The sequence below is a fragment of the Haemaphysalis longicornis genome, unplaced genomic scaffold (genome assembly GCF_048455015.1).
Source record: "Haemaphysalis longicornis isolate Haplotype H1 unplaced genomic scaffold, Haemaphysalis longicornis Haplotype H1 scaffold_1, whole genome shotgun sequence".
NCBI classification, from domain to species: Eukaryota; Metazoa; Arthropoda; class Arachnida; order Ixodida; family Ixodidae; genus Haemaphysalis; species Haemaphysalis longicornis.
Genome location: NW_027526203.1, coordinates 236,777,168 through 236,798,995, shown reverse-complemented (window position 1 = coordinate 236,798,995; position 21,828 = coordinate 236,777,168). Strand labels below are relative to the sequence as shown.

At 52.4% G+C, this 21,828-nt stretch overlaps 1 protein-coding gene across 3 annotated transcripts in view; it reads left to right on the top strand.

Annotated features, from left to right (window-relative positions):
• Positions 1–21,828, top strand: part of Tet (Ten-Eleven Translocation (TET) family protein) — a gene marked incomplete in the record, with an annotated part of 210,615 nt that overhangs the window by 131,523 nt on the left and 57,264 nt on the right. Inside the window, 2 exon segments of one of the 3 annotated variants that reach the window (XM_077674760.1) lie at positions 8,951–9,028; positions 9,910–10,062. In XM_077674760.1, coding sequence (XP_077530886.1) covers positions 8,951–9,028; positions 9,910–10,062 — 231 coding nt within the window. 3 annotated transcript variants of the gene reach the window in all.

Here is a 21,828-nt window from a genome sequence, read left to right as displayed (position 1 = left end):
CTAGACGACATGCACTCCACAAAAGTTGGTTGACCGTCCCTCTATGGTCGGGTCAAACTCAGCGAGTGATTGGGTATGGGTTTGGTTAAGGGTTAGTTTGGGGTATTGAGTTTTGGTTTGGTTTGTACTTACTGTTGACCAGCTTCGCGCGCACCCTGTTTTCTTTGGGGTGGGGTGGGGTGGGGGTTAGGTGTCGTTAAAGGTGCTGCAACAGGAATGGTTGTGAACAGGGACCAGGACACATGTCGTCTATCCACAGAGGTGGTCGGTACCGACAGTGCCGCAGCGCAACCAGTTTGGCGACCAAATGCTAGAAGCGATGTGCACAATTCTCCGTGGTGGAGAACGCTTCAAGTTGTCTGCGAACAGGGAGCCCGGGTACAAGGCGACCGGGCTCCAACGAGGGCGGAGACGTTTCGCCAGTAACGCGGCATGAAAAGCCAGCGGCCGAGCCTGGCGTTTTATCGACGCTCGGCGGGTGGCGGCGTTGGATACAGTGTAGCCGCGGTGCGGAACCGAGTAGTGCCTCCGGCCGACCTCTCGGATCGATGCCTCCTCTCCCCCCCTCGCACCGAGTCAGATGCACGGCTGTTCGCTGGAGTTGTGCGCCGCGATTGCTTCCATTCGCGCCGCTGCTTCGGGCGCAGCGGCTCCTCCCCGTCTGAGCTGGAGGCTGTAGGCGTGCACACGTGCTGCGTCGTCCAACCTGTCCAGGTGAAGCGGCTGCCCAAGTGATGGGCCGCTCGCTAATTGTGTTTCACTCAGGAACTACAGAGTCGCGGGCTTAGACCAGCGCTCGAGTTGTTTGCGGACACATCACAAGCGTCCGGCCACCGCTCGTTTGGTTCATAGCGTAAGGACATTCACCGCCATGGTGTGTCACGGCGGCTGAACACTCCCGTGGACCTGCTTCGCCACTACGCACGCGACTAACCATTCACTTTGGCCGACGACGAAACTAGCGGGCGCAACGTGCGATTTAACAGCAGAACACAGCGCTGTGCCATCAGGCAGTGCAAAGCCCAATGCTCGCATCGCATGATGCCACCGCCCAAGCCGGAGCTTACAAACGAAAACAAAAAAGTCCAGTTGGGGTAATGCACCGCGGTACAGGTACCTACATTCTTCTATGTGTAGTGTAAGTGGCCCCAGACGTCCGTATATCGGATAGTTCATTTGACTTCTTGCAGTCATGAGTGCCGAGCGAGGTGGCGTTACTCATCTCGGCCGTTGGTAAAATTACACTCGGGACGAAACTTCCCAGCAGTGTCACCGGATTTGCGAATGGTGGGTGGCCCGCCGTCAGTGCCGGAGCCGGGGCAGCATGGCGGCAGGTGCGAGCTGGAGGTCATTGGAAGGAGCAGAGCTGCTGGTGGCCGGGATGTGCCCTCTCCAGATCGATCGGGCGAAAAATCAATGGGCACACCAGCGGCGCGCTGACTCGGCGCCCTTTGCGGCGCCGTCCCCCCTGCCGTGTATCGACATTCATATCGATTCCGTCAAGACGAGGGCCAATAAGCGGCCATCGATCGCCGCCCGGGGATCGCGCTGCCCGGAGTGTCGCCGAGTTCCAACCTCGACCTTGGTGCATCGGGGATGGGCGCTCCGGCCGGTGTGCGCGCGTTTTGCGCTGGGAGTAAGCGCCGGGGACGGTATAGCCGGCCGTACCTTATCTCCGTCGGACACGATCGCTGATGTACCCGGGCGCTAAGCCTTGCCTTCGCGCGCGGGAATCTCTGGACGTGCGAATCTACAGCTTCCCCGCACTCCCGAGGCTCGCGGCAAATCCCGGCCTGACCAGCCAACCTGCGTTGCCGGTCGGCAGTTGTTCTCTCTCGCATTACCTCCGCGTTGCTGGATGGCCTTTGCCTCCAGCTGCTCGCGGCGCGCTTCTTCGATTGCCGCGTGCGCGTTTCACAGCTGTGGGTCACGGCTGGAAGCTGCTCCCCTCCCCTGCACGCCCCTTCTTTTACAAGAGGAGCACGACAGCTCGGCGAGGCCGGCTGAAAACAGTTGCGCGAAGAAAAGCCCGGTCTCACCTGCCCTCGTCTCACGGGTCAAAATCCTTCGAGGACTCGTTCCCACGGCTCTTCCTTTCTACCTCGCCGCCTTCCCGCAGCGGCGGCTCGGTTTCCGCTGCTCGCGCCGGGCCCCGCTCGGCGGTTTTCGGCCCTCTCGAGTTCTTTATTCCTTCGCCGGCTTTTCTTCGGGCCCCCGACAGCCCGTCGTCCTTCCTCCCAAAGCGCGCGTCACATGGTCCCGACCACTCCAGCTCTCATCTGCCGTGCCTCTTATGCCACGTCGTTTTTTTTTTCTTTCTATTTCTCTGACGATACCGCTTGTTCTTTGTTTACAGTTTTTTTTTCGTTCGTCGTCGCTATTTTTATATAAGCGCACCAAGAGCGCATTCGTCCTGCTATCTGTGGACTTGTTTGGTGTGGCTTACTTTGGTCCTGTTGCAAGTTTTCGCCCAGTGCCAAAGCGGCGGTTTTGTAGCATTGGCGTTTGCTTCATTCTTTTTCTCCGAAAGGCGATTTTTCTTCGAGGCGGGGATGGCAGCCCGTTCTTTTGCCAAAGGTAACAAGGGGCAGTAATTCTATAGGATAGGTCGGGGTGATAGTTGAAGCTCTGGCCTGCTACTCAGCGTCGCGGAGGAAAAAAAAAAAAAAACAGTGTTGCGACCGAGAAGGCCGACCCGAGCCGAGCTCCGTCGCCTCCGACATACGTGTGGTAGCGTGGTTTGAAGCGAGCAGCCAGCCGCTGTTGCAGCCGTGAAGAAGTCCAGAAGCCGTAGGCTAATGTAACTGTTTACTTCATAGCGAGAGGTGAGCCGAAGCCAAAGAACAATGCCCCGACTGGCGAGGTAACAGTGCAGGACTCGAGAAGAGTGACTGCATTGATTCACTGCTCAAACAGGAATGAGTTATAACGCTTGAGGGACTCGTATTTATACCCAAAAGCGCCAACGGTCAAAACAGCGTTCCCTCTAGATTGTGCACACCCCACGAACATCGCAGACACACACCACACTCTTTCCAGAGTTCGTGAGCAGTCGGTAGTAGCGGCGCTCGCTGAGTCCGAGAAAGGGGAGAGAGTAGGACTCTGCTGTGGACGCGGGGCTTCCGTGTAATTGGGGCGCGTCGAAGCCTGCCTCGCCGGCAACCGCCGAAGTTTTGAAACGCGCCGAAAGATAGGCGCCAGAGACCCGGGCTTGTCGAAATGTGAAAACATGAGTCACCGACATGGGAGGGCTTGCTTGAAAGGCGCACGTAGTGGAGGCTTCGCCGCACAGCCGAGGAGTGTTGAAACAAAGCCAAACGGTGGGCTCAATCGTAACAGTGAAAGTTGTAGGTGTCAGTGACTGTGTGTGTGTGTGTGTGTGTGTGTGTGTGTGTGTGTGTGTGTGTGTGTGGGTGTGGGTGTGGGTGTGGGTGTGGGTGGGTGGGTGGGTGGGTGGGTGGGTGGGGGGTGCGGAGTTTACAGTCGTTCGAACGAAACACGTCCGCCAACTGCACTGGGCGATTTTAGCGCTGCTCTGTGCCTATCGTTCCTGGCGCCAGGCTTCCCGCGGCCTGCGGATCAAGATATGCAGCATCTACTAGCTGGCTCGGTTGCAGTTTTTTTAGCAGTCTATGAAGCAGTTGTTTGCTGTCTCACAGTGACTAAATGTCAACCACGTCTGCACAGGTCTATTTTATCAGCTGTTGTGGCACCGGTTCTCCGAGAGCGTACCTCCCGGAACAAAATCGCCGCCTTCTCGTCTCTCTACGACAGGATCTTTGTTTGACAGGTTATTGGTGACGTTACCTTTAGTGAACCGTCGAAAGTTTTGCTGCCCGCTCGGCTCTAGAGCTCATCGGCGCGCGGCAGCTGAGTTGCGAGATCATTCGCATTCTTCGACTGCTCGTCGAATTAGCCCGACAGCTGTTGCAAACACGCTACAGCTGGATCCTCCGCAGAATCCCGCTCTGTGTCGAGAAGAGCCGAGCACCGAACGCTGTCTGCGCGGTGTCTTCGGAAGCGGGAAAACGCCCCTTTGGCGCATGTCGTTCGTTGTTTAGCCGCCCGCGGCTGCCTTCTCGGCCTCTGCTCCCAGCCGGGGAAGCCGGAGCCTCGGGCGCCTGAGGTGGACGCCGCACGGAGCGGCAGCCCGGTTGCCGCTCCTTCTTTTCCCATGACGCCCAGCACTATCGTGTGTGGCGCTGTTTGGCTAATAGTGGCCTTTTGCGGCTCGAGCGCAGATTTTTACCCCTTTTTTTCGCTGTTGGGGCATCCGAATTCACTGCACTTTCACGGAAAGAAATTGCAAGCGCGACCTCATGTGCGGGCTTATAATCTGTCTGAACCTTCATTTCCGAGCTCATTAAAAAAAAAAAAAGGCGTAAATCGGCGTCAAATCTGCGGCTTGCGGGAAGCGCCCCAACTTGGTTGGCAAATCACCGCGAGCTCTTTCGCAATGACAAGTTCCTTTCGGACGACTCAACAAGAGCCGGGCGCCCTCCATTTCCCGGGAATCATTTGCCTCGTCGGTTGGACGCGCGGCCGCTCCGTGGATTGTAATCGCGCCGGAGGCCTTTCCCCGCGTCTGCGGCCTGCGTGCGTCCGTCGACGCGGGGACCAAACCGTCCTCCCCGCTTCCTTCGGCCGCCGTGTAGCGGGCCCCGCTCGCTCATTTTTAATGGGCGCGTGTGGCGGCGGCATCGGGGAGGGGCGCAGTGGGGCAGACAGCGGCCAGGAAAAGCGAAAGGGCACTGGCGAAAAATAAGAACGCCGCCTCGCCCAGGGCGCGAGAGCCGGGAAACACCTCGGCGCGGTCTGCCCGGCTTGTCGCTTGACGTCAAAATGACGTCACTCGAGAGGAGACTCGGCTGCCTGGGGGCAGGGCAAGGAAGAAAAAAAGGAAAGGATTGGATGCCGCGGAAATGTAGGGCGGCCGTTCGGGAACTGGATGAGGGGACGCAGCCGTAGCTACGTCACGTTTCAATGACCCAACTTCGGCATCAGGGATACTGCTGGTTGTTTGTTCGAACAGGCTGTGGCGCGACGAAGAATTCAAAGCATGTCGTGAACGCGTTCATTTTTTTATGTTAGTTTTCTTGCGACCTTACCAATAGACAACGAACCACCACGTTGAGTGGTCGCCCGTACTGCCGGACGTGACTTCGTCCCATGTCGGTGCTGATTCTCTGTGCTGTCGTCAACCTTTCTTCGCGGCTGCGTTCCACCCTTTTGAACGGTGCTCGGAGGGGGAAAAAGGCTGGCGTCAGCATATCAGTTCTCATGTCTAAACAACTTCCGGCGGTTACTAAATTAAGTTTGCGCGGGAATCGGGAGGAAAAAGTGCCGCATTCTAACAGCTCAACGGATTTCGTATTTTCTTCAGGGAGCAAAATAAATGCACGTGATGTATATTACTCGCGAGTTGCACTTGGCGTTTATTTCCCTGGTCTCTAGCCTTATCACACCAGACATTAACCAAAAAGTTGTAGGTGCAGGCTAATGCTTTCATTAGTTCACACTCGTAATGGTATCGCGAAAGTGTTGCTGCTTGCGCGAAACCGACATTCGGGGACCGCGTCTAATGATTTCCATCTGTCGCTCTTATGCATAGAAAAAACTTCGTCCACGCAACCTAGCTCACTTTTTCTCTGGTTGCAAGCAATGTGTGCTGCTGCTGCTGATGGTTGGACGTTAATGGCGCAATGTGTGCTGAGCCTGTCAAGGTATCTTCCTGGGTCCGCATGCATATCAGGCCGCTCTGGTGTTCCGCATGGTTGACCTTCTGGAGGGCCTCACAGCCCTGGCAGTGCAAAAGAACTGCCGCCTGAAGCACCTGGTCTTCGCAGACGTCACACTATACACCGATAGTGTGTTCGCATCGTCCTTCCTGATGGCCCTGTGCGCCAGTTAGTTCGACCAACTGAATGTTTTACGCTGCGCCGGTATTTTCACGACAATCGCACGTTCTCGGGCGCTCTTGCCTTCAGCTGCCATTGCGCCCGTAAGACCTATCACAGCTATCTTCGTCGTAACCATTCCTCCCGTGTCCGTCATTCCAGGGGATAATGTGGAATTGTATGGAGAAGTGCCTTCGTGCAGGATGCATGCACGCACATACCAACGCACGCAACCACGCGCTGACGAAACAACCATCTGCCGACCGTTTGCACATTCCAAAAAAGTTCACACGTTGCCGACGCAAATACCAACCAAATAACCTCCTGGTGCCCCAATCTGCGCCTGCACCCCGCATCAAAGGGGATCAAAGTTGTGCTTGTGCTGTTTTCAATATTTCCACCTTGTTCTTTTCTTTCTTTCCATCCCGTGCTCAATCGCAGCCCTGTTCAGCTCAGCTTCTTTCTCCTAATTTGAGCCAGGATGTCGTCACCGCTATCATCCTTGTTGTATCCATGACTCGTTGTACTGATGTAAGTTTCCGTTCAAGGTGTTCAGTTTTGAGCTTTCGGCCCCACAAGTCGTCACCGGAAGTACGCCTTGGTCGCGCATGTCATCGTTATTAGTGGCAGAGGTAGCATGAGTGCTTGCCGAGTGCAGCCCCGTCCGTCGCAATCGTACGCCAGGTCTCTCCCTCCCTCCCTTCTGTGCGTGCACGTTTCGTTTGAGGATTGCGCAGCTTCTCGCTTTTCAGCGAGTCGTCGTTCGCGCGGGTCACGTCACAAGAGCTGTGCTTAACAGAGCGCCCTTAGTCTTCGCCCACCGCGCGATGATTCGCTAGTAGAGGGCGACGGGCATAAACGAAGCTGGGCGCCAAGATCCGGTTCCCGGAATTTCTGATCGATATTCTTCCCGGAGGATACGCCGATTGGGAAGGGGAATAACTTGACCTTCTCTCCACTCGCGCCCCTCCCGACCTTCCAGTATCTTCCGCCTGCCTCACTCACGGGGTGAACACTTCGGGAACCTCATTTCCGCTTCCGTTTCTTACGCCACGCCACATGTCCGCTTCCCCTTTTTTGGAGGGGGGAGGGACACTCCCGATGAGCGGACCTGGCAGGGATGGTCGCTCGGAGGGACGTCGATCTCTTCTGGGCTGCCGGCTCGCGCACACACCCCTCTCGCCTCTTCTCGTGTCCCGTTCGTTTTATTGATTTTCTTCGACGCGGCGGCCGTTCTCTCTCTCTCTCTCTCTCTCTCTCTCTCTCTCTCTCTCTCTCTCTCTCTCTCTCTCTCTCTCTCTCTCTCTCTCTCTCTCTCTCGTCCCCGCGACAGGAGGAGGCAGAGCCCGCGCCAAACGCACATGGTCTCAACGCTACGCGACACAACCTTGCCGCCGACTTGTGCGCGCGATCGAGTCGATGACAATGCGCAAACGCTGGTCGTTCTTGCACACAAGCGCGACGGGACACTACTGCGGTCACTAGACAAGGGGTGCTGCTGGCAACGGTCTTCCCGGCTGCGTCCTCTTATGTGGTGAAAATATGGTGGCGCCATATATTAACTGGTGAAATACTGTTTGCGGAAAGACTGCCCCATTGCGCAACCTAAGCCGAACTCTTCTAGTGCGGGTGCTATTTAGAAGAGACGAGCGGTGTATATTTTGGAGCATTCATTGTGCACTCTTAGTTTAATATTGTTTCGCTTGTTGGACATACAAGGCCAGCAGCATCGCAGAAAAATGCACTCTTGCAGTTACAACTACATCGCATTCAGGCTTTGTCAGGCCCACATGAAATAGGGTTCATTTCTTCTTCAGCGTCTACCAGTTCTACTAGTTCCAAAGGCCTTTCCGAGCGCTTCTCTAAGTTGATGCGGACTGTGTTCGCCTTATTGGCTAGCGCAATTTTTCATCGTTGTTTTCTGCATACTTTTCCAACGCCCGTTACAATTGCTCGATGCTGCTGGTGCACACCTGGACTCGGGGTCCTCCGACTTGCTTGAAACGGATTTCACGAACCGTCTGAGCCTGATCATGCGGATGGACGAGGGCAGCAGTTCCCGGCAGGTGCTATTGCCTCGCCTGAGAGCAGTGCCCTCGGGTAGTGTTGTCTCGTACGGGGTGATGATGCGCGACCCGCCGCGGTGGCTTTTCTGATGGAGGCGAACCCGGAGGTCGCGGGTTCGATTCCCGGCCGCGGCGGTCGCTTTTCTGATGGAGGCGAAAAGCAAAAACGCCTGTGTGTACGAGATTTCGGCGCACAATAAAGATCCCCAGGTGGTCAAAATTAATCCGGAGCCCTCCCCTACGGCGCGCCTCATCGCCTGCGTTGCGGCGGCGCGTTAAACCCCACAATCAATCAATCAAGTGATGATGCGCGGAGAAATCTGTCCTAGGAGCCGGCAGAAAATCCCCCAAAACTTGCCAGTTTGTGTCATTAAGCAGATGTGCTACTGTCTGCATTATTCGGGCTAAGCTGAAGCTGCAAGAAGCGGAATTGAGTCGAGTCGGAGGGTTCGTGACCTACTCAAGGGCAAATTTTTTGCTGACACCAGGCACACGTCACATTCCGCGACAAAAAAAAAAAAAAAGTCCGCTTCATAGGCTCGCTCGAAACGTTTCGCTACGAGTGAAGGAGCTTCTGAAAATGCACGTCGCAGACACCCTCGACGCGCGCTGTTAACGTCATACAACCGATACAACCTGGAGCTCTCCACCGTTGCGGGAAGGAGAGCGTGGGAGGGAGGCCATGCCCGAAGCGCAACTACGCCCACGGCGGTATGGTGGCGCCATCTGGGAATGCTTCAGTTAAGCGTTGCAAGGACCTCCAGCCGCGGTCGTGGGCCCCCACGGTGTTTTATTTTTCCCCTTTGGCGAGATTTCCTCATACCGCTCATTCCATATCCGATCGATTGGCGAGTAGAGCAGTAGCACGTCAGGATGCCCGTTCCGAAGGTTTCGCGATACCGAAGTATGTGCCTGGCACTTCCTCGTCGGCGGCGGCTACGCGCGAGGGTAACCTCTGTTTGTGTTGTTGTTCTGTTTTCTCCCTAGGAGCGCTATGAGAAGATGATGCATCAGATGCACGAAAGGCGTCGGGGCACACCAGATGAAAATAAAAATATGCAACAGGTGAGAGCTCAGTCCGATCAACTGCATGCGTTGCTTGTGTTGTGCACGTGTTTCGTACCCTCAACAACGCATGCAAGCATGGGCGCTTACTAAACGACTACTGAACGGTGCATGAGGCCGCTTGAGTGCTTTGACGCGAAGTGTGTGCTGTGCAGTCGGGGGCCGCAGCTAGCGCCGCTTCTTCTCCATTGTGGGGAGGACGAGAAAGCCCGAGTGCGGGGTGCTTTAGCGAAGCCACGCCGGGAGCGCACCGCGAAGATCGCGTATTTTATCGATAAGACGCGCGGTTCTTCCGGTGTAAAAGTCGTCGCGGGGGTATCAATGCTAGAGAGCGCGCGGAGGCCCCGCACTACTGCGCCTTTGAGGCGACGCAAAGAGAAAAGAAAAGCGCGTTGCGAGGCGGCCTCTTTCCCTATCGGCGCGGTTGCTAGGGCAACGGGCGCTTTTCCGATTGTCCCGCCTTCATCCACTCCCTCCTCCTAGCGCGTTGCAGCGGCCACCATTTTCAATATTTTCGATCCGTGCGGCCGATGGCGTCTTCCTCGTGTGGCCCGCTGCCGCGTCCCCGGGCGTCCCTCGCTGCGCGCGAACGGGCCTCCGCAATGTCGTCGCGCCGATTGTTGCGGGGTGGCACGTGAGCGCCGCGCGTGCCGTCCTGCTGGCCCCTCGCGAGGCCTCCGCGAATTCCGGTCGGCTGGCTGCCGCGCATGGAAGCCCGTCGGCCATCACCGCCCGCCTCGGCGCGCCAAGGGTCGCGCCGCGCAGCAGCGAGCCGCGAGGCCGCTGCCCCGTGAGGGTCGAACCCTGCGTGGCTGCCCCCTTGTCGTCGACCCCACGAGTGGCCGCAGCAGCGCTCTCGAACAACGTGCCGCCGCCTGCAGGTAGCGAGCGCCATTTGCGGAAGCGGGGTTGCCGGAAAAGACGGAATGGCGTCGTCCCCCGGCGGCCGAAATAATCTCAACGGGAGGACGCTGAACGGCTCCACGACGCCGTACCTCCCGCAGGGAGTGCCGGAACACCTCGGGCACCCAGGGGTGAGTCTCCGGGGCTTCTCGCGCGGTGGCCGCCACCGCGTGGGACGCCAACATATGGGAGGGGCCGATCGGGGTCGAGCGCGGCCTTCGAGTGGGCTGTTGCCGCACGACGCCGTGGCTCACGAGCGGCAGCCAGTGAAGTCGTAATGCGAATCGCCTTCATGGCAAGGCCCTTCGCGGTACGCCTTCGCTGCGCCTCTGTGCTGATCGCTGCTAGTGCGGCAGCCGAATGCGCGGCTCAGCGTGAACGGCTCTCGCATGACGCTAACCTTGCTTAATTAACCGACATGTGTGCATTTCTAACCAATGGCGGCTCAGTTGCTTCTAACACAAGCGAAATCGTGGCGTATTTGTGTCGTTGACTTGACTCGCGTAGCTGACTCTCGGTTAACCGGTGGTAGGCCTGTTTACTCCCATGGTGTGCGTGCGTGCTGCAGCAACGCCTCCTTCAGGATGCATTGATGACGAAATGGCAACTGGATTGCAGGCAGATGGGCATTTTTTTTTTCTCGCTCTGAACAGAACCCAAACGTAGGCATAGTTCGCACCACATTCACATTGCCTTGTCTGAATCTCGTGCGAGCCCTGAGCGGGAACTTGGGAATTTGAACACGCCGGGTGCGTGCCCCTCGCTACACTGACCTGGCGGGAAGCATTGCCCGGCTGTAGCCATTGCGTCAAGCCACAGGAACGCGAATTTCATAGTTTGTAGATGTTTACCATTTCACTAGTCACCTGCAAAAACGGTTACCCTTAGAAATATAATAACACCGACGTTTTAGTTTTTTTTTTCACATGCAAAAACTGCGACATCGGTTGGATGAAGTTTGTTGGTGTTTTTTGTGTTCTAACCCGATTGCGCGAACGCAAAAAAAAAAAAAAAAAAAAAAAACAAAGAACAATGTTCGAGTGGCCCGAGGAGCCGCACTAGTAAACGAAACCTCAGAGCTTGCTCGGTAGCTATTATTGGCACTGCCGTTTCTGGGTAACCAGTAAAAGGCGTGGGAGCCAGTGGGTAAAAGCGACTTTTTTTTGAAGACATTGATTTCTTGGTACTGTCGAAAACAACTACCAGGACTACCAAATATTGCGCCGTATATGCGTTCATGCTTGGGCGCAGCGTCACGTGGAAGAGGCACTTGTAGAGCTTCACCAGGTAGCCTTGTCAACAGCAGCCGCAACGGCGGGTTGCTGTGGGACACTGACGAGGTCGTGGGTTCGGTGCCCTGCCGCGGGACCGTTCACTGCGGTCCGCCTTTGAAACCCGAAACTGGCATGCGGTCCACGTCCCCGGACATTCTGTAATTAGCTCATTTTTTGGGAACGGTGCCCGTAGTTTGCTGCTGTTTAAAATCAGGGCTTGCTGCTGTTTAAAATCCGGGCCGATCGAAGGACGTTTACCGCTTCACGAGGAGAGCGATGGCTCTCAATTCTACTTATGGCGCACTAAGCGAAGTTCGAGACGACGGTCGTGTGAGGGCGTGTCGTAGCGAACGGTCGATGCTTTGTCCGCGACGTCTGTTAAAGGGACACTGAAGTGAATTTGTCAAGCTCCCGTTTTTGCTTGCACTGCGTAGGCTGCCTCAAATTAACACACTTTTCATCGTTTATCCGGTCGATAAGTCGGTAATTATTTTATAAAGCGCGAAAGAAAACTACCATGCGTGGTCTTCGGCGGCCGCACCAACTAAATCCTGTGATGTAGGGAGGAGTTGCACCGTCCAAGATAGGCATTCAAACAAGTTTCGGTTTCGGTTCTGTAAAACAGCATGCTTGACATCCGACATTATCGTTGGATGGGCATTCTCGATATCTCAATAATCGCCATACCGCGCTTCTGTCATGTTGTCGGCTGTAAAATGCCTAAGATAAGCCTCCAGGACGGCTTGCAATCGTAGCAATCACTAGCCGAGGCGCACGCAGAGGACGAACGCCCTCCGCGTCACCGCAGACGCTCAAATGCCATGCGCTTTTTCCCCATCCTTGGAGCTTGCCTCACTCATGCCTGTATCGTAAAAAGCGTGTTCGCACCAAGCCAAGTGTCTGCTGATACCGGCCTGTGCCCACTGCCCGCAAGCAGTCGGTGGTTATGGCAACAGCACGCCAACGAGAACTCGCTAGTGCGTCAGTGTCAGTCTGCGCGCGTTCTACGAACTCGCTCGTGGACCAGTGAACGTTACGGTCCAAAAATGAACTCAGTATAGAAAACATCGGCCGAAAACGAAAAATCAACTTACGAAAAACAAAGTGCCCTCGGAGATTCGAACTCGCGGCTTGCAAAATAACGTACCGAGCGTTCCAGACCACTCGGCCACGGAGTAGCGCTGCCAGGAGCGGCGAAATATAGGGTATATAATATATAACCAGTTTACACTTTATTCAATTTTAGCATTTCAAGCAGCTTAGATGACCATTTGCTGTATAGCGGTCGTGCAGTAAGCGCCCCCCAAATTTCCACAATATTTCACGTCTATAATTGCATTTCTTATACGGAAAAGCGTTCGCTGATGTGTGGTCGGGCTGCTGACCGCTGTGCTTGTTACCCCAGCGCAAAAAAGTGCTTCCTGCACCCTAGTTTGACGTGTACGGTAAAACTTTCAGTTGATTTTATTTCTTTAGTACCTATAATAACTTCTCTTACTCTTCTCCCGCCTTCAATTGGCCTTAGATTTTCCTACTAGCGTACCAGTCAGCGAAGCGTCGCATGAGCGCTTGTTGGAGCGACCTGGACTTTGAGCTTGATACAGTGTACAAAGTAACTAATTAAAGAAAGGCACTTTCTTCCATTCACAAACGTGTCGTGGCTTTAGTTTCAAATGAGCGAACGAATTGCGACGACCCGTCGGCGGCCGGCGGACGAAACGCTGGGCCTTCTGATTCTGTCGGTAGGTCGGCGAGCCGTGCAGTAGCGCAGCCAATTGTTAAGTCATCTCCTCCTGACATCACACGAAAATGCCACAGCAAATGGGCGAGGATGCAGAGAGGACAGCGTTTTCGAATCGATTTTTCGACTAAATTCGCACAAACACACTCAGCGTTCGGAACATGGCCTATGGACTCTGGACTACAATTTGCGCTAGTAATCCCGCATTGTTTACAAATCACTCCAGTGTCCCCTTAACGAGTGCGCGGACTGGCGTCGCGCAGAGAGCAAGCGCGTCCGATGCGCACTTGAGGTCCACGCGTTAATTATAGTGCATTGTCGGAGTTCTTCGAGCTTGGTTGAATGTCCGCCTAAACGCGCGAAGTCGGGAGCTCGTGAGCCGTTTGCTGCGGCGCTCAGTGCCCTGTAGAGGAGGTAAGCGGAGATATGCGTTACCGTTCCGGGGAACCCAAGAGAGTGAGGGCCGAAGAACGAAGACCTATCCACCAATGTTTACATCCGCCGGGCACCGAGTTTAACGCTTGGGCCCAATTCCCCCTCTCCACCCCCCCCCCCCAAAAAAAAAAAAAAAAGAAAAAGGAAAGAAAGGGAGTGTCGCTTTGCGCCATGCAAATGCTTGTGTTCTTGGGCTGGGGCGCAGCTTTGAGGTGCGGCGAGCGTGGCCGAGAGGAGCACTAGCAAGGGCGCAAAGCGACGCGCAGTGCCCGTTGATGTTCGCCCTGGCTACAGTGCTCCTCTGGGCCACGCTCGCCGCACCTCAAAGCTGCGCCCCAGCCCAAGAACACATACAGTAAAAGCTGTTAATCCGAATTCGAAGGGGACCATAAAATTGTTCGAATTAGCGGGATGGCGCTAGAATGGATGGACATCGCGCCGCACTGTGCGAGCAGAACAGAGGTCACCTCCGGACTTGTTATCGCGAATTAGGCGCCACTACACGGTTATGGCAGGTGATTTTTTAAATAATGTTCGTGGAGGTCGAACAACGAGCGAAATTAATGGATCAGCCAGATGTACTCCCAGAGCAGGCACTGACATTGCATTCATGTGAGCAGTGGGCCGTAATGTCGAAATAATTAGGCTGTCTATGGGCGAAAACAAGTTTACTTACTAGGCAGGGGCGAGGCAATCAAAATTAAAAGTAATCGGTAATATGCATTTGTCTTGCGTTTCTTCTGTCGCGACTACATAAGCATCGCTTGGAACTTGCCGAAGAGCTCCAGCGCACCGTCAAAATTATCATCTAAGAAATGTGCTGCAACATCCAGCATCGACTCTGATTTGCATGCATCTCTGGTAAATTTGATTTGGTTGGGATTTGCAACACATCGTAATCACTCTGGGCCGCCGACTTCTGCGAGTAGCGATGGAAAGCAGGAGATCCCAGTTCGAAGTAACCGTTTTGGATAGCGGCGCGTTCGAATTATCGGGAGTTTTCCCCCATTGAAATACACAGGGCTGTGCTGGGACCAGGCCGTCAGTTCGAATTAACCATAAGTTCGAATTAACCATAAGTTCGAATTAACGAGCTTTAACAGTATTGGCATGGCGCCACCGCGACGCTACAACGATACCCCCCCTTCTGTTTTTTTTTTTTTGAGAATTGGGTCCCAGGTGCACTCTGCCGTGGAAGAGATAAATAGAATAACTTTATTTCGAATAAAAAAAGATTAGGGCAGCTTCGCACTAGTGGCGCGAAGACTGGGCAAACAGCGAAGCTGGCGGCCACACCTAGCTTATTCTTGGTGCGGCAAAGTTTATGCGTGGTTGTGCTTGGAGACTTGACCAAGTTTTCTGCGTGGTGTCGTCGTTAGCCCCCCGAAGAGCAATGAACACTGGGCCATTAAGTATGTACAGTGTACGCGAGCTCGTAACTCTGGATCTTCTGCAACTCGCTGACGTTTCGCCGCCGCTTCACCGGCGCGATATTCGGGATTGGACCGAAGTCGTCGCATCCGTTCTCGAGTAACGGCGATGCGGCTTTCGCGCCGCGCTCCGTCTTCGGGAGTGACGCTGTTCTGTTGTCGCCCCATCTCGATCTTCGTCGTCGGAGACCCGGCTGTTGCACCTCACATGGATTTCCGAACTTGCCGCCGAAAGTTCTCCATGACTGGCAGGCCCGAATCGTTTTATCTGCAGGCTTTTCTGTGCTTCCCACTTAAGGCGCGGACGCACGTGAACTGACGAGTGGGGCACGCGAGACCACGAACGCTGTGCAGAGTTTCATCGAAGCTCGAGCGGTGCCGGCGCGCGCGATGACCTATTCGCTCGGTGAGGTTTTCCTGCGCACGTTCGCCGGCGCTACGCCAACTGTCAATAAATATTTATTCAGTTCTGGATTAAGAAGAGGACATATAATATCTCCAGTGTAACTTCTTTTTAATTCCCCATCAAAGATATAATTCAGCAGCCGCTGGGCTCCGCCGCAAACGACATTGTTGAAACGCATTCGGGACAGTGCCAGCCACTTTGGCCGTAGTATTTAGGGGGGGAAACTCGGAAGCCAGAAAAGTAACTTTATTTTCAGAAGGAAGAGGGGCACACTTAGAGCCGCTACATCAGGTTTTTAGTGGCTCTAGGCACACTAACTGTGCGTTTTAACAGGTTCAAGTTAAAAAAAAATGGCGCCGCTTGCACTAGTGGTGCAAGGCTGGAGAAAACAGCACAGCTGGCGGCCCCTCTCCCTTCGTCGGAGACCCGGCTGTTCCACCTGACATTTATTTCCGAACTTATCGCTGAAAGTTCATAACTGGCAAGCCCGGATCGTTTCGTCCGCAGGCTATCATTTTGAATTTCCAGTGCAAATATTGAGCACGTGTATGCACTGATGGAAGTTGACTTAGCGGAAGTTGTGTGATTGGGAGGCTTAGCGCAAACAAAAAAAAGACGAGGTCGGTGGCAGGCGAGACAGGCGCTACGAATAACGTTTTATTATAAACAAAAAAATACACAAAGTGCACCCGTTCCTGCGTAGTGCAAAGGCTGTTCGTCCACGGCATTTCTTTTCGCAGTGGCGTACGCAGGATTTAATTTGAAGAAACGGGGTCGGAAAAAAGAATGCAGAAATCATTTCAGAACTAAAAATATAAAAAAAAAATCGGGAGGTGATGGACGTATAGTTCATCTCACAAGCTAGCTGCAGCACTGTGGAGGCTACATTGTTATCAATAGTGCGCCCGCTGAGGGCGCCTAATCCGCCGTGAAGGGGGTCCTGAAAGGACACTTCCTTCTCCCCTCTCGGCAAGTGGCACCGCACGGCCCCAGCGCCTTTTGTCGCTTCCTTCGCGGTGAGTTAGGCGCCCTGAGGGGGACAACAATGTAGCCTCCACAGTGCTGCAGGTAGCTTGTGAGATGAACTAGTATAGTCTTGCATAATCGTTCATTTCGGTTTTTCTTGAGGGGAATTACAAATTGGCTGATTGTCGTGGTGAGTGCACACGTAGAAACTTCGTAAGGTTGGTGCATAGCTTGCGACCGGAAAATTTTTATCGGTAGTCTTTATGTGACCGTAGGCCGAGGCGTCGCCCTCGTTCGTCTCTTTTCCCCGCGGCCGGAAATTTCGGAGGAGGGGGTGGGGGGGCCTGCGGCGGCGGCGGCGGCTACGTCGCACCCCCTTGCTTACGCGAGTGTCTTGCAGCGCGTAGGCGCGCTTATCTGCAAGAGCACGGGACTGCGCAGCGCGGATGGTTTCTGGTTGTACCTTGATAACAACAGGAAGGAAGGGAAAGGGCAAGCTTAGATAGTTCCGTTTGCCAGCTGGCGTCGGTATGGTCTGAAACAAGACTGCGTAAAGTTCAAAAACAGTTATTGAACCTTACGTTCAATGAAACTTTTTTTTTTTTTTTTGAGGGGAGGGGTTCCTTTCATAATCTTTTCTTCCATGTGCTGCTCGTCGATGTACCACGGGGATTTTTACTGACGATCTCCGGCCCGCAGTAACTCTGCTTAGCATTGTGGGCGTCCTCTTGTCACTTCAGATTCCACATTTTTTTCTTTTTGCTCTGCTATAGTATTCTTAGTTGCGTCCTCATATAGCTCCAGCAGTATTTTAATCTTCGATTCGACTGCTAAGATGTGGATGTATTATGCGGCAGCTGCTTCAAGCTTGGAATTTTTCCTGCTCCAATTTTTTTTAATAAATGTGTTATATGTAAAAAAAGAAGTGTGACATCGCTGGTCGTGATCTTTCGAAATGCCTACAAGGACTTTTATTCGTAAGCACTTGTAGCTCATGAAATATCAGTTTTGCGAGTAATTTGGGAAAAATATGCCACCAGAAAAGAGAAATGAGCAAAAAAAAAAAGTTTCTGGCATGTTTATTTACTGCCACCTCACAGTCGAGGTGGACCCCCCCCCCCCCCCCCTCCCTTCTCAAAAAAAAAAAAGTTCAAAATATCAACTTTGGTCTTTGGACTTGATGGGGAGTTGAGTTCACAGCCTACCTACCATTTATAATTGCTGTTGATCGTGTGGCTGCAGTTCCGTTAAATAAAAAAAAATCTTATTTGCCTCAGTAACAATGGTATCATTTTAATAAAAAAAAAGAGGTCTAGATATAAGGAAAACGAAGCAGCGGCAATATGTTTACAATGTCACAGGGACTTGTTAGTGTGATGTGGCCGTGTTCCTTAGCCAATGCTAAGGAATATGACTGTGTGGTTGTTGTTACCAGTTCTATTAGATACACCGCTTGAGTGCTAACCTACAGTTAACATATAGGTAACTCTGCTTTTAGTATGCCCTCTATTATGTCACTGATGACATTGTGCTGTGTGAAATTTTAGTTTTCCAAATATTAAAATAGATAAATAAAAAAAAGAGTTGCATATAAATAATAAAAAAAGAGACTTTTCTTCGGGTGTTGGAGCTGAGTTAGGCGAGTTACGAAAGGCTAGTTCTTTCGCTTAAACAACATTGTGTTGTCTTCATGGTCCCTTAAGTGTTGTGAGTGTTATATGTTGCCTTCTAGTGTGGGAAACACAACTGAGCTAAGGAGCACTATTAAGGTTTCTTGAAGTGAACATCAGCCGTAGTCTAGCCCGTCTGTGCTTCAAATGGCCCGCCGGAGAACAAGGCAGCCCCCGGTGTCATCCGGTGTCTCTCACCCTGCACTGGTGCGAGTAGCGGGTGGCATGCGTTGTAACTCTAGACGGGAGGTATTGTGGTTCCCCATCCATCTTGGCAGGAGATGGGAAAGGACGTTAGTGAGTGAGGAGTGGTATGAGCGTCCTTGTGTGCAGGCTCCTAAACCTGCCATTGGTTGAGGTGCAACACACCTGCTCATGTTTGTGAGGAGCGGGTGAGATGAGTGAAATGGCAGCAAATTTAGGGATTGTAAAAACACAAAAAAATGCGCCCATACGATCTGTACAGATTGTTAACCAGTGAAGTTGCAACATGCAGCCAGTGTTCTACGGATGACGCACAGCGTACTTATTTCGAAGTAACGTGCGGCCGTTGCATGATGTATGGCCTACCCACTTTGGCGTAACGCACAGCCAGTGTTTTATTAACTTTGACCTGTGACCTACCCCCGGCGAAGTAATGTGTGTCCAGTGTTCTATGTATGATGCAGGGCCTAGCCACTTCGAAGTAATGCACGGCTGGTGTATGACACGTGGCCTACCCATTTCGAAGTTTGATTGATTTTAGGGTTTAACACGCCGACACAACGCAGGAGATGAGGCGCACCGTAGTGTAGGGCTCCGGATTAATTTTGACCACGTGAGGATCTTTAACGTGCGCCGAAATCCCTTTTCGAAGTAATGCACTGTCGGTGTTTTGCGTATGACGTGTGGCCTACCCATTTCAGAAGTAACACGCTGCTGGTGTTTTACATTGACGTGCAGCCTACCCATTTCGAAGTAACGTGCGGCCGGTGTTTGCCATTGCCATCTTGATGCTGCTCCTCCTGCACTGCCCACCATTTATAGCTTGAGTTGTGATTAACACAGTAGCTTGCTGTGTGTACATCGAGGTAAACCCAGCCTACGAGACTGATAAACAGAGCGAATTTCTCCCCTTACTTCTAACTCTTCTCCAAACGTTTTTTTTTTTTTTGCTCACGCATTTGGGGTTACGCCGGAGGAGTTTTTTTGTGTACACCGGATTGCCAGATTTTCCTTTCGCCTCACCGTATGAAGATTCACTTTAAAACACAAAACAAAAATGAATACCCATGGTATTCACAGTACACACAACCACTGTGATGAGAGAAAATAATTCCAAAACAAGGTGTGGATAACACTTCTGTCACCCACAGCGCGGTGCCTGCTGAGGCGTTGCGCTGCAGAGCACGAGGCCGCGGCGGCCGCTTTTCTGATGGAGGCGAAAAGCAAAAACGCCTGTGTGTACGAGATTTCGGGCGCACGTTAAAGATCCCCAGGTGGTCAAAATTAATCCGGAGCCCTCCACTACGGCGCGCCTCATCGCCTGCGTTGTGTCGGCGCGTTAAACCCTACAATCAATCAATGAACACTTCTCTGTCATGAAAAGGTATGGTCATGTTTCTGTGCAGGATAACGGCAGAGGTGACACAAAATTATCCAAGCTGCTTTCTTCACCCTCTTTTTGGTGACAGTGCAACCATGCTTGCTATGGGCGAGAACTTTTCTGGCCTTCAATCTGCGCAAGATTAGGTGGCATTAAACATTTGCTCTCGCAGAAAAGCATGTGTTCGTGCCACTCTGAGGCTGATGGAGTCAAGATAGCAGCTGTGCAGATGCTAACTGCCTTTTCTTTTGAATGGAAACAGCTGTCTCCTGTGCGTTATGTCCTCAGTACTTGTTGGGCTCTGAGTTGGCAGATGGGGGTAATCTGTTTGTTTGGGTTCGCAATCAAATTGTTTGGGTTCGCAATCAGGGTCTATACCAAAACTTAATGGCATTTTTGTTTATAAATCCTTTATATCAGTTTACAATCTTTTCGTAACTTTTCGTATGTATTCTCCCCCTGCTTCGATGCACCGTTACCGATGCTTCACCTAATCATTGAATTCGCCCTGGAATCCATCAACGGGAACTTACTTCAGTGAGGTCATTGCAGCTGCTTTTACAGTGTCCAGCGTCCCATGCCGAGTTCTTTTCAGGGATCTTTTGATTATCGTCCCCTGTGATCACTCTGTAAAAAAATTATGGGTTTGTTTCGTAGCTTTTGTGCAATTCCTGGCACTTCAACAAATGCTCTTCCTTACTCGTCAGGACTTTTGGCACCATTTTGGCGTAGACTTGCCTCATTTGAATATCATGCATTAAAATGCAATGAACGATTTTTTGGGGTATTCCACACTCCTCTGCAATCATCAGAACACTTATTCGCTGTTCCTTGTCCAAAACTTGATGAACAATTTCCACCGAGTCGTCTGTTTGCGATGTCAACGGGCGTCCCGAGCGGTCGTCGTTCGGACTCAGACCTTTCCGGGTCACATGAAAGTTTCACCTTGTTTCGTCGTGTCATCACCAAAGGTTTTCCGAAGCATTTCGAGCATCTCCGCCCCGTTTTTACCCAGTTTCACACAAAACATGATTCCATAAAACTGCTCCAAAAACTGGTCCTTTCTTTTTCTTCTCTCGGCGAGCACCTAACGTCAGCACCTCGACTCAAATAAAGTTTATTCATCATCATCTCGATGAAGGTGCAGAGCGTGCATACCTCTGCGCATACCTCATCTCGATGAAGGTGCATACCTCTGTGCAGAGCGTGACCTGCCTCAACAACTGCCTGCAGGCAACTGAGACCGGTCTCGTTTCGAAGCTTAGATCCCCCACTAACTTCTCTGCCCTAAGCCCTGCCTCGCCAGCCGGCGTTGCAGGCACCGGAAAATCATTCCGGTAACTTTTGGGACGGACCCTGCGTAACATGAGGCAAGAATTTGACCACCCACCAAGGCCTAAGCAAAATACAGGGGTGGAACAGTTGCTCCATTTGCGCCATTGGCCGCTGAACTTGTTTACCTGCGGAATCCTGCGCCAAATCGCTCCTATTGCGCCAAACTTGTTTATCAGCGCCTTCATGCGCCGAAGAGCCCGAATTGACCTGCGAGATAACACTGGCATGATTCCCCGTGGCCGAAGACTTGGCTGACACATAGTGTTTTCTGTTTCATTGTGGTTATGGCTTCGGTTTCATTAAAGAGCGCCTATGGAAGTTGGCTCTTGCTTAGCTGTAAGGCCGCAGGCAGTACATGCCTTCTCCGCTTTCAGTTTCGATTTATTTGGGTTGCTTTTGCATGGTTTCCTTTGCCGGTGCCAGCTGCTGTGCCGCAATCAATCGAAAATGAACAAAAGCTAGTGAAATATTTTTGGGTTACATCGCAAACGGATAGAAAGCACAATAATATTCGCATGAAAGGTTGCGGTTTATTAGAGGTGAACTTTAATTTACTTTACCATTTGACGAGTTCAGCTGCATGCATTGAAGAAACAGGGTCGTGAACGCTTTGCCCTCACTTGGTAATTCAGTTCGCGTTTGTTGTGAGGTAATTGTACTCATTTTCGCCCGTGAACTTTAAATTTAAGGTTGGTTTTGCTTATTGGAGGATGGTCCAGCAGTAATTGTGCCTTCTAACACACTCGAGTTACGTAGTCTATGGCATACTTTCGTCGACTCTCGTCACCCCTTGATGGGCAAAGACAAAGCTTTGTTCTGGTTTGCAGGCTCTGAAACCGCTGTTCGATAATAAAAAAAATCCCGGGCCATCTCCACTAACGTGAAACCCAAAGAGGGGCGAAGCATGCAGTGTGTGCCGGTGTTTCTCGCAGCAAAATCGGAGTGATGAAAGACTACTTTTTTTTCAACTTTATACATATGTATATTTATTATATGCAATCGGCAATCGCGTGGCTAATCCGAGTCAGTATGCGCAATGTATTTCCTGGGTTCTT